Below are 12,433 nucleotides of genomic sequence, written 5' to 3'. Positions count from 1 at the left end.
ATACAACAGCAGTATCAGTGCTATTACCAAGCCCATATGATCATGGCGTTATTTCATATTCATGTGTTTACAAATGCATTAAAACGAATTTTAAGAAGTCTGTTATATACTTACAGCCAGCGTATGGAGAAGACCTAGGATGGCTCATATCCAACAGCCAAACAACGATGTCGTTTATGCATGATTTCGCGTGCAAAAGAAATAGTGTGCACAAAGAAACCTCGGCCAAAACCCAAAGAAACTGCAAGGAAATATATTGATGTCCATGGTAATGAAGAAGAAAACCAACGAATATCACCACAGTAAAACTTGTGGCCATGCAACATGATAAACTCATGCTCTTCATAAAGACGTCTTCAACAATATAATAGTTAGCAAATGCATTGAAATGGCGCTTTCCCAACAAAGCTCTACCAGAAAACACAAGAAAAATGGCACCCAAATGGAGACTAAATCTGCCCAGCAAAGACAAAAAAATTGCAGACTTCATACAGCCGTAGCTAGGGTTTGGAGAAACCCTCATTTCTTGCTCTCACACAAGATGCAAACTGATAAAAAACAAACTAAGTCATCGAACTTTCATTTTTGCATGTTAAATAGCCAAGTAAACTCCATTTCATGAAATTTTGAATCCGTGAGTGGGAGTTGGGTTTAATTTTATCATAGGTGCTATTTTTATATATGGGAGTTGGGATATCGTTATTTTAAACTCTATTTTTATTAGTTTCACATATATTAAATGAATTACACTTTGATCATTTAATATATGTGAAACTAATAAAATTGATATTGCATAATTTATATTAATACTAATATGTTTTAAAATTAACAAATAGAACGTTAATTATTAAAGCATACTAGTATTAATATAAATAAAGGAAGTAAAAGAATAATTTCTATTATAATATTAATTTAATATTAACGTGTTCATTTTTAAAATGATAAAATATAAGAATGAACACAATAATATTAAATTAATATAATAAAATGAGCCTCAATTGTAAAATTAATATGTCAAGTGGTCGTAATTATAAGGCCATTGATTTTATTAATTATTAAATGGAAATTATAAGAGTTATAAGTATCTATTATGCCTTAATGCAAGGAGAGAAAGTTGGAGGGATATTTTTAGAAGGAACATTCAGTTAACAGGGGGTATTTTTGAGGCCAAGTATAGTTCCAATTTCACATGCAGATTTATGGGTTATTTGATGATATTTTTAGCAGTCCATGGAGCAGTGATGATCAGTTATGCATGCAGTTCAGATTGAGAGCTTATTTTATGCATATATTGCATAATTAGGAGCAGTTTTACATGCTATTTTTGTGAGTTACTTAATGCGTCCGAGTTTGATCTTTTGTGCATGATTTTGAAGAGCTAGAGGCAGTTTTTGAGTTATCCATCAGTTGGGCAGGTGGTTGAGTGCAGTTTTCAAAGGCTCCTTCATAGTTTTCATCATTTTTTTATGATTTTGCCCAGGCATGATTTTGGAATCCGAGTTAGGGTTATTTTCTATATATTGTACTTTCACCTCATTATGAGGGACCTTCTTTCAGATTCAGATTTTGCACATTGTAGATTTTGAGTTGATTGTAAGGGCATTTGTAGTAGAGATTATTTTTCCAGCATTGATTATAAAGATTCAGCGGTTCCTTCTCATAGATTCTTTTGCAATTTTGTGAATTTCTTACTTTAATGTTGTGTTCGCCTTCATTTTAGTTACTTTCCTAGTTGTAGATTTGAATCGTGATATATGTGATTGCAGGTCTATGTTTGTGACTATTGTTTTCTTGTAAAAAATTGGTGAAACTTAGGTATCCCTTTCAAAGCAGGAGATCCCAGTCCTTACATAGAAATATTTTTGTGATTATGTGTTTGTTTGAGTATTGTGAATCAATTGTCTTTCGTAGTTCGTGCTGAAGTGGTCAAAGTCACATTCAAAACCATTGGTGTATCACCTCATTTAAATTAGTTTTTTCATTATTCATTCGCTCATTTCTTACCCTTATCTCGAGTATAATTTAGGATTAGGTGATCACAATTTAGGAATCGGCCTAGATTTCGAAGATTCTTCTCTCGTTTTAGGACAACCCACCACCTGAGAGAGTTTCCATTGTTTCAGCAGGATAGCTAGATTTTGCATCTTGCTATAGGCGCAATCTTGATTGACAACAGTTATGTGACAACATTTTCTGGATATTGATTGTGATTTTTGGAGCTTTGATCAAGAGGGATTTGAATTTAATAGTATAGACTTTGAGATGATTGTTGTAGTCATAACCAATTTGAATCTTTTAAGACTTTGTGTTGCAGGAGAACAAATTGTAATAGATAGTAGTGGTTGTAATCACCTAGATTTGAAGACTTTAGGCTTCAATTGTAAGTATCTTTATTGAATTTGAGGGTAACCAGTAAGAAACTTTGTGCCTTACTGGTTATTCTGCTTGAGTCTTCATTTGGGTCAAGTGCATGAGACTTTGGGTTCCTGTTTTTGTTTCACAAAATATAAAAAGTAAATTGCTGCCCCTGGTGTTGTTCTTACGTCAATTCCAGGGTCACCGGTATTATTGTAGCAATAAGGCACTTTTTGTTGAGTTGGTAAGTTAGAGTTGTATGCAAATCATTCATGAAAAAAAAACAATTGATAAAGAGAACCATCCTTTTTGTAATTTTAGCTAAGCTCCTATTAAAGCCACCTACCGTAAGGAGAGAGAAATCTCATGAAATGTTGCCTAAAGTCACAATTTTGTAAGTAGTAGTCAATGATGTACACAAATTTTAGCCAATAGGGATTTAGAACTGAATATCATTTTAAGAATTAACATCCTTTCAAGCCATTAACAATTTTAGGTAAAAAAACTATTTTGTAGCAAAAATAGATGGTTTTGCCTTATGTAATACTAGAATTTAAAAAATTTATAGTTCCCAGGGATGACGTATAATTTTTCCTTGTTTGCCATTCATCAAATACATCAGCTTTGCCAAAAAAATCTCCCAAGGCTCTAGCTAATCTTTCTAAGCCTTAGAAAAATTGAGATAGGGCCATCGAATAAACCACTAATGAATTAGAGAAACATATAAAAATACTAGTAGTCCTAGTAGCTCTTCTTACTTCACAAGCGAAAGCATTTTTTTCTTTCCATTTATCATATTGATTTTATCCAGTTTTAAGCAATATTGGTAAATTTTCTATAGACTATCATTTGATTTTACAAGTAGGTTAGAGAATGATAATTAATTGCAACTAGTTAGCTCACAAATTTTAGTCATTTACAAATGCTAAATGATAATAGGGTTTAGAGAAGACTTCACATATGTCTCAATGCCTTTGATATGGACTTTTTATTCCTTCCTTTGCTTCCCAAATAGATCATACCCCTCAGGCTGTAACATTTTTTTTGAAAGTGAAACAAGGATATTTTCTGAGGCTGAAGGATAGTTTGCAGAGAAGACAAAGACATGAACATTTTGACTAAAAAATGGTAACAACAAACAGTGATCAAGGTGAGGGTGAGAGAGTTATGTTTCTACGGAGACAAATATATGCACATACTCGATATGCTATGGCCATGCATATTAAAACCCAGCCTTCCTCCACTCCTCCATTGAGTGTGATTGTGTCCAACGAGGGAGAAGATTGCAAACTTTTGCACCCACCCTCTCCCGAGCAGTCATACATCTCATCTGCTGAATATTGGACCTTGAGCAGCAGCCGAAAACCATAGTAGAGGAAAGATACATACTTTATCCACCTTACAAACACTGGTATATGCTGTCACACCAAATGATTTAAATTATCTCCATTCAGAATAAAAGAAAACACTTTATCTACTTGCAATCTTGCAGTAAAGTGACTCCTGCATTGCTAACTAGATAAAATTGAAATGGATTTCAGGCTTCCAGAATCTAAACATTTTGCTAGAAAATTTGAAGTCAAAAAATGCATGCGGCTTATATAATCAATGCTTCATATCAGTCTCCTGTTATTTTAATGAGGACTAATTTTCTAGATGGTGCAATAGAGTCCATTACGTGGACAATTTCCTTACAAGTTAGTGGCTATTTCTTAGGTACTTCTTGTAAGTTGTAGTCACTTGTTCAAGATCAACATATAAGGATCTCTAGTATGCTCTCTAAATAAATCATTCATTCTGAAAATGAATCAAAATGGTTCCTCAATACTTTGTACACAGTTTTTCTTGGATTTATATGAGCAACAAAACTTAAAGCTTAATCTGATTTCCAAATATAAGTTTTGTTGCATGAATGAGCAGTGTAAGTGTGATCTGCAATTCGGAATATGCAAAATTTTGATGCATTTTTTTATCAAGAATTATACAAGGATATTTAATCTACTTCCAAATAGATTTATCATCCAAATAATAGATAACGAATTGTACTTGACTTTGGCTCCTGATCTTAATTTAGTATGCAGTTTGGCTTCCCTCAAAACTCTCTTCTGGCATATGACAGAAAAGCTTTTGGAGGACTGCTTTTCTCTGTTTGATTGCAGGAATAGGAATGGAGAATAGGAATGCAATATTGGGAATAGGAATGGCTATTCCAGTAACAGCTAGTTTTTGGAATGGATAACTGAGTTCATGGCTACTCCTAAGTAATTAATGTGGAATGAGCAGTAGTATCAACTGAGTGCTAGAGCTTGTTGAGTTGGCTGTGTTTCCGAGTGTTAGAATATCACTCAAATGGTCTCTAGAACTTGAGTTACAACATTGAGTTGACTTAGTGAAGATTGTTGAATTAGGTATTATAGCTGACTTAAGAAGGTAATTATTTGGATTGGTATATATGTAATATAAGCTCATTGTAGAGGCAAAATGGGAATATGTATTCATATTCCCTATTCCAACTACGAACCAAACGGAAAATAGAAAATGCATTCCAAATTTTCTATTCCTATTCTAGCAACCAAATGGGCCCACATCTGAATGAGCTACCCTATCAAACATCAAGGAAAAAAATGTTTTGTTAAATGTTTAGCTTCATCGATGATTGACATACCTCCCTTAAAATGTTTTGTTAAATGTTTAGCTTCCTTGATGATTGGCATAGCTCCCTTAAAATGTTGGACAATAAATTCTATGAAGTTATCTACAAGAGTGACAGTAAATAGAATGATGGTTTACCTGAACATAGTATCCTCCAGTGAGTAGAAAAACAAGCAGCATCAAGGAAGCCACTGTGCCTACTCGTTTTACGCTAAGAGAGGCAGCTCCAAAAAACTCTCCAACTCCCTGCACATATAATTAGGACATAAAATACACATTGTGGTCCACTTTTCAGATCTGTCAAAATGCATATTTTGAAAATTTACCTGGCCAGTGATGACTATTAAGAGTATGGCAAGTAAAGTGAGGAGAAAGGAATAAACTGTCCTTTTAAATCCAGCCATGAAATAGAGAATGGACATGAAAATGATTGGATATAAGAGATGGGCCATCATATCACAGAGTGTACTGCATAAATAGTAGACACTGAGCCTGTACATATCTGCCCTCCTCTCCTTTACCAGATAATGTTTCTCAAAGGGGAACACATACACCGATCCAAACAATGAAGATGATGTCCAAAAGATGCAAATGTAAAACATCAGACCAACCTGTGACAAATAATATTGTTTCAGTCTTTTAGATTGAAGATTCCGGCAGAAAAATATTGTCAAAGATTTTGTGGATAAACAATGAAGAAGCTACAGAAACTTTTGGTAAAAAGGTTCAACAGCTTGTACACACTACACGGTATACTAAGCTTGCATAAAGCTACACTTCACGACCCATCATCAATATAATAGATCTATTTTCTTGTTGGTATTATTGCAGTGTAACACCAGTGCTGCGGTACGTTGGGACGAGTTTCCAGGACAGAGGGAGAAAAGACCTCAATTTTGGGATGGCAGGGCGATGGCAGCGAGTATTGTATACTATACATACATAACTTGAAATGCTAATTATGAAATGATGCTTCAATATACTATACCAAATCGAAATACTTGAACATAACAAAATGACAACACGAAGTAGAACCATTGAACATTCAACATAATAACATGGTACATAACCAATAGTAACAATCAAATTTCAAAATTCAAATACAAATTCAAGTACCTGTCCTGGATGAGTACTTAGAAGGTTTTTTTTGGAGGAGAGGGGGGGAGGGCGGGGTGAGGTGGACGGGTTGGGAGTCCCCAGGTTTCACCGTATTATATTATTATTGTAATTAACATGAACCATCAACTCAAAAAATTAGCATAGTTCTTACCAAAATCTTTCATTCTCATGTACGATGTTCGGAAAACATGAATTCACAAAATACATTTTTCTAAGATAATTCATATTTACATTTATATTGAAACTTTTGGTCAAAAGGTTGAATAGGCAAAGTCTATGCTGTAAGCATCTAAATGGTGGTGTTCAATTCTTCTCCAATACTACCAAAAAAATAAAAATATGTACATTTATTGGCAATCTCAAATGTTTCATACTTTATCTTACCTGGTCTCTTAGTTGAGCTTCAGTTTCAATCTTCGATTTCCACCATAGAAGTCCAAGTAGAACTGCAACTCCTATGGCTTGAAATAATCTTAATTTATCAAAGTAGTCTGTATAACGCTCCCTAAAATTTCTCTTAGATAGAACACAAAACTGTTCCCACCAAGATGTTCTCCATTCCTTTTGAACTTGAACAGCTGATTGCCAACTATCAGGAGCTTTTCCATACCTCTGCAATGCCTCTTTTTCTTGTGTTTCCAGTTCAGACTTATACATCCTCTGCAAATACTGGAATGCCAGTAACAATAATTAATCAGAATTTCAAGGTTCCCCAATCATATTAATTGGAAAGAAAACTTCTTGAGATGAAATGGCCTACAAAATCATTCAGATCAACTTTTAATCCATGAGTACTCGATATTATTACGTATGAGAAGTCCATATACAAAGATATCTATATATGTGATTCCGTGCAACACAACTCAATGATGTTCCATAAAGAGTGACCCAAAAAGTTAATACAAATTACTTCGGAGCGATTTTATCCAGAATTTCCCTTTTTTAATTAACAACTCAATGAATTCTTCTCTGATGATGAGCCCATTTAATGAGGCTTAAATCATTGAAAAAGTGCAGTCATCCAGAAACCAACCTCAGAAATTTTTCATTGCAAATACAACTTATATACTTTAAGTTCAGATTCTCCATCATGAGCTTAATCATGAGCTTAATTTAGTTTATACCTTGACTATCTCTTTTTGAAATTCTTGATGTCGTGAAACAGAAAGGGAGGTTTGGAGCTCTTCTGGGAACATAATGTCTTTGACTTGTCCTGTTGCTAAATCCAATACAAAGTCTGCAGGATTCATGGCCAACTGTGGCACAAACCTTAACGAAGCAAAGTAGGCCATTGTTTCATTTGCTTGCCCTGAGTAAATTGGAGAACCCTCTGAGATGAGCAAAAGCTTATCGAACATATGGAACATACGACTTGAGGGTTGATGGATTGTTGTCATGATTGTTCTACCACTCTGAATCATTCATAAGCTAAATACGTAATCATGAAATTAGATTAAGGTCATTAGCCAAACAGTTGAAAAAACCAAAGCAACGCACCTGAGCTATGCGTTGCATCAGTTGAAGTAGTTTAGTAGCAGTTGTGGAGTCAAGTCCTGAAGTGGGCTCGTCAAGCAACAATAGAGAAGGATCCACTAAAATTTCAAACCCAATACTAGTGCGTTTTCTCTCCCCACCTGAAATTCCCCTAATGAATGCTCCTCCAACTCTGGTGTGCCGACATCTGATCATTAGCAACAGCCAAAAATGTGTTTTAGGAATAATATCCCCCAATTAATGAAAAAAGCTTCTTAAAAAACCTGTGAACAATTTTATTCATCGACATCCCAACTACACTACAGATAAGGATGCACGTGGAAGATTGCAGATTATTGCTTCCTACATTATAACTCTAATATGCACAAGATATATATATATATACACTAACTCTTTGCTGTGCACAGCTACAAAAAAAAACAGTGTATTCAAGAGTTGTAGGAGCTATAATCTGCAATCTAACACACCCTCATTATTGAGCGTTTGGTACAGTCTGAAATGTTGGTGAATTAAAAAAGATTTGCGTGGTGTTTTCAAGAACCGTTTCAACCAAATTCATTTCTAACACTATCAGAATTTAAATCTTAAGATATCCAAACAAGCAGCCACTGATTACCTCTCGAGACCCAAATCTGCAAGGATAGTCTCTGCTCTTAGAAGTTTTTGTTGGCGACTCATGTTGTTTGGAAGCCTCAGAAGGGCAGCAAAAACTAGTGACTCCTGGACTGTTAGTTGAGGAAACAGTATATCATCTTGAGTAACATATCCAATCCTGGGATGATTTAGGAAAGAATTGGAATTTCATTTCAGTGTCTCATAGATCTTAAAGAAAGGTACAATAGATAGACATAGAAATGGAGAAAAAATATATTTATACCTCCTCTTTAGAGCAGTGTTATATGGAATATCATTGTAAGTTATAGTTCCTTTGACATCTCCCTGCAGTCTCCCACCCACAATTTTGAGAAAAGTAGTCTTTCCACTTCCAGAGGGACCCATCAATGCAAGAATTTGTCCAGGAGCAATGCTTCCAGTGATCCCATTGACAATGCTCTTGTAATCCTGATTCTCATGGCTGTTGCCAGTAATATGACGACCACTTGAAAGTCTATTCCATATTCCTGTGGGCTTCTGGTTTTGCACTCTGTACTCCACGTCCTCAAACTACAAATGTTTTTAAGAAGAGTGAAGAAACATCTAAAACAATGCTCTGTGCAGATTTGATCAAACAAAACTTGATATGAAAACTTTCAGTTTCTGAAAAGACCAGCAATGGTATTTAGGCAGGGTATTTTTATGGACTATTTTAGTAATGTTTTTCCCCAAGAAATCAAAATTTTGCTTTTCAATTGCTATTTTTCAAAATGAACTATTCGCTTGTTTTCTTTGAAAATACATTGTATGAAAAGTAAATTCCATATCTTTCCATTCACCTACAATAGATATGTTTCTTCTCTTCTTTTGATCAGAAAAGAATCAGTTTCCTATTGTTACACTTGTTAAAAGAAGTGATTCGTTCAACTTTTCCCACAGTTAAGTACCTTGAGAAATATTGGAAGGGGAGTTGAGCTTGTGGTTTCAATATCGTAAGAAGAGTGTCTGTGGCCATTGCTTGAGCTATGAAATTGTGTTATATCTGGAACTACAAGAATAAACGTCAACATATCAGTAGTTGTACAGTTTCGACAGAATTAACACAACATTTAAACACATCCAAATCATAAACAATAACCATTTGTTCATAATGGATGACGGCAGGACAGTAAACAACCATAAATTTTAAATTTAAAGCTATCTTTCTTAATTCTCAATCATACAGCTAATATTTCTATTGTCTCTTAGTATTCAATCATAAGGCCAGTGTTTCTATTGATGCTATTTTAGAAGGGTTAAAATGCTACTGCAAGTGAAACTGCTAGTTTCAGGAATATGAAATGCCCCAGGTACGGGGAATGCTGCAGATATAGATGCCTCTTCCCTTTCTTCATCAAATGCTCTAGATTCAAATGTGCTCAATTCTGTTTCGTTGGAATCTCGTGTTTTGATATTTGTCATTTCAGCTATTTTTGCAAAGAATGTGAAAGCAACTAAATAAGAAAAAGCTGGAAGTCTGACAAGCAGAATGCACATTCCCTCACATAAAATATGGTCTTAACGCTCCCATTCCCATCTCGTCAGCAATTTCTCATGTTCATGACTTCTTCCATTTCCAACAACCAAGCAACACAATTTTCAAGTGAGTTCTGCATCCCAAAACTAAACATAACAATTCAATTGTAATTTTTCCGGCAAATTCTGGGGGGTCTTCAAAAAAAAAACTGAATATCTTGCATTTTGCATGTTTGCAACAGTGAAGATAAAATTAGAAAGATAGGGAAAGAATTCAAAAGATGGATTAGGTAATCTATTTTCCATCGACAAAGTTATTTTTAGGTTGATAAACTAACACAATTTTAGCCTCATCTCTCCGCAGTCCATCCAACAAGGTTGGTCTATTTTTATTTTTTTATGAAGGGCTCAGATCTGTGAGGCAACCCAGCGAGGCATGAGGCCTGTGAGCTACAAACCAGCGAAGGCTACCACTTGAAGATTTAGGAACCCGATACGGACCTATTGAAGGTTGGCCTATTGATCAGCATAAATATTTTAAATACATTCATCTAATAGTACAATAAATGCCAATTTTGAACTATTTTGATTGATAATTTCTTTCATTTCATTTTCATTTATTAAGAGTTATAATGTGGAGATATGAGTTTTGAATTTTTTTTATTTGTTTATGAGTTAATTTAATTTAATTTAGTTAAGAATTATTATGTGGAGAGATGTTTCAAAATGGCATTTTGCAAGTTCATGGAATTATATAACAAAAGAAGACTTATTATTTTTAGTTTATATTATTTAAGCTTATTTGTCAAATGGTTTCGCATGGCAGGCAAAGAGCTTCTAGGGTTTTTAGCGACAGAGGAACCAATGATGGCGGTGGGAATGAGGATGACTCAAATGGTTGGAGGGGCTTCTCTTTGCCCTTTCTTCGTTTTGTTGCAGGTTATTGGAGGAGGTTGCTCTGGAGTCTGAGGTTGGTTACACTCTCATTTTGGGGTTTTTTTTGCTTTCGATTCGAAGTGATATCTTTAGAGTCGACGGGGGCGGGTGGGGAGGACTGGTTTTCCCATATGTTCTGTGGTGGGAGATCCTGCTTTGGAGGCGTTGATGTTTACTTTGGGCAATGGGAGCCTTACCTGTCAAGTCCCTCTTTGCTTTTGGATCAAAATTTCCTAGGTTGTGCCTCGATCTGTAGCTTCCGCGGGTGTTTTGCCAAAGGGCTTGTTGGCTTTGGAGGCTATCTATTTCTATCTCGGATGATAGTTATGAGTTCACCCTTTCTGCATATTCTTTGCTCTATGACGCTCTATCTATTTTGCTTTGTCTGAGCCTCCCTGATCTTTCTAACTAGGATATGTTCATCTTTGCTACTCAGGCTTCTACTTGGTCTAGTTGGGACTTCTGTTGCTAATTTGGAGGGCTACGGTGTTATAATGATCTCTTATTGCCATCTTTGTGGCAAAGATGACCCTCGTTTGCCTTGGTGATTTCATAGTTGTGAGTACGTAGAATCATTTAGCTTGAATTCATAAATGGGTTCTTTTATTTTTTGGTTCTCCTTTTGGTTGTCAGGCGGATGCTGAGAGTTTTCCAGGGCTCTCCTTGGCTCCTTGTTGGTTTTGGTTACGTGAAGGTTTATTTTGTTAAGGCTTACCTTTTGCTAGAGTTTGGTGTTTCTTTGTGATCATCTAGTGGCAGACTCTGAGATCTCTTCTATTTCTTTCCCTGAAGACTTCTATAAAGATGAAGTTCCTCCTTTGGCCTCAATGACACCTCGTGGAGGTTTCTAGGCTTGAGGAGTGCTTTTTGTGGCTATTTCTTCTACACTCAGCTCATATTGAGGAGGAGGTATCATCTATTGAGGTGGTGGATAGGGCATGCCCATTCCTTATACCAATGCTTCAAAGGTGGGGAGCTTTTAGAAGTTGTCGTATTTGGGGATTTTCTTCCTCTCCATTTTCCCTATTGAGGTGGGATCCCTTACTATTGAGGTGGAAGGGAGTTTTGATGGGAGGTTGGTTTCTATCTCCTTGATTATCTATGTTGTTCTTTCTTGGTGTGTTTGGGGTTTCTCCTTTAAACCCTTTCATCTAGTTGGGCCTCTATTGTTTAGTTTTCATATGGAGGTAGATGTTGATGAGGCAATTCCTATGGCCTCCATTATAGATGAGAGCACCCCCTTTCTCCCACTCGTGCCTTGGGTATCAAGTTAAACCTCAAGTTTGGTAAGGATAGGTTATCCCTACCTATTGGTTTCAAGATGTGTACTTTCATGAGGTTGTTATCAATTGGTTAACGGTTTCAAAGGAATTCATGTTTTGGGTTGGGGGTTTCTTGCCTTTTTGCCCGATGATCCACCTTGCTATAGCTCGTGTTCTCAACCCATCAACTATTGAGGCAGCTTTTCCAATCCCAAGCTCTCGAGTCTTGGTCTGCTCTTTTGGGCCTCTATGGGAAGTTGATGCTTAGTTTTTTTCCATCTTTCTACTGTTGGCTTTTGATTGGCTTTATTTTATCGATATGTTGTTGAAAATCTTTTTGCAATTTTTCACTCATGTTGGGTTTCTGATCCCTTTCAAAATCAAGGTGCAATGGGTTTTAGGCCCCGTCAAAACCTATTTTCACTTAATAAAAAATGTGTTAATAGCTTGGGAAATACAAAATTTAAATTGTACAAACAAATAAATAAATGATATAACATTTTAAG

The 12,433-nt window shown here is 35.6% G+C and overlaps 1 protein-coding gene and 1 long non-coding RNA gene across 5 annotated transcripts; one reads left to right on the top strand and one right to left on the bottom strand.

Annotated features, from left to right (window-relative positions):
- Window positions 1-3,221: 3,221 nt before the first annotated feature.
- Window positions 3,222-10,218, bottom strand: ABCG26 (ABC-2 type transporter family protein). 4 transcript variants are annotated; one of them, XM_089807242.1, is made up of 10 exons: window positions 10,068-10,218; window positions 9,162-9,262; window positions 8,498-8,784; window positions 8,237-8,392; window positions 7,624-7,807; window positions 7,251-7,538; window positions 6,511-6,795; window positions 5,334-5,618; window positions 5,146-5,253; window positions 3,222-3,773 (listed from the first exon to the last, which is right to left on the bottom strand). In XM_089807242.1, exons 1-10 carry the CDS (start codon window positions 10,096-10,098, stop codon window positions 3,501-3,503), a joined length of 1,998 nt encoding a protein of 665 aa, XP_089663368.1. In that variant the 5' UTR covers window positions 10,099-10,218; the 3' UTR covers window positions 3,222-3,500. The 4 variants fall into 4 exon arrangements, with proteins under 4 accessions (XP_089663368.1, XP_089663367.1, XP_089663369.1 ...); XM_089807241.1 differs by lacking the exon at window positions 10,068-10,218 and adding an exon at window positions 9,522-9,735; XM_089807243.1 differs by lacking the exon at window positions 10,068-10,218 and adding an exon at window positions 9,522-9,735 and having other exon boundaries at window positions 3,222-3,763.
- LOC149535825 (uncharacterized) lies at window positions 9,883-12,074 on the top strand. Its single transcript, XR_016358017.1, has 3 exons — window positions 9,883-10,239; window positions 10,556-10,699; window positions 11,102-12,074. It is a non-coding gene; the product is annotated as an uncharacterized LOC149535825 (long non-coding RNA).
- The last annotated feature ends 359 nt before the right edge of the window (window positions 12,075-12,433 follow it).

The sequence above is a fragment of the Cupressus sempervirens genome, chromosome 10, assembly GCF_028749045.1.
Source record: "Cupressus sempervirens isolate cs-2001-9-10 chromosome 10, ASM2874904v1, whole genome shotgun sequence".
In the NCBI taxonomy this organism is placed as follows: Eukaryota; Viridiplantae; Streptophyta; class Pinopsida; order Cupressales; family Cupressaceae; genus Cupressus; species Cupressus sempervirens.
Note: the sequence above shows the minus strand (reverse complement) of the source record. Positions and strands in the feature narration are given on the sequence as shown.

Excerpts from the sequence above, each read along its gene's own strand:
- ABCG26 (XM_089807241.1), bottom strand. The coding sequence starts at position 9,675 with ATGACAAATATCAAAACACGAGATTCCAACGAAACAGAATTGAGCACA. Across the intron at positions 9,263-9,521 it reads AACTAGCAGTTTCACTTGCA|TTCCAGATATAACACAATTT; the intron begins GTAGCATTTTAA and ends TTATTCTTGTAG. Across the intron at positions 8,785-9,161 it reads CCCTTCCAATATTTCTCAAG|TTTGAGGACGTGGAGTACAG; the intron begins GTACTTAACTGT and ends AAACATTTGTAG.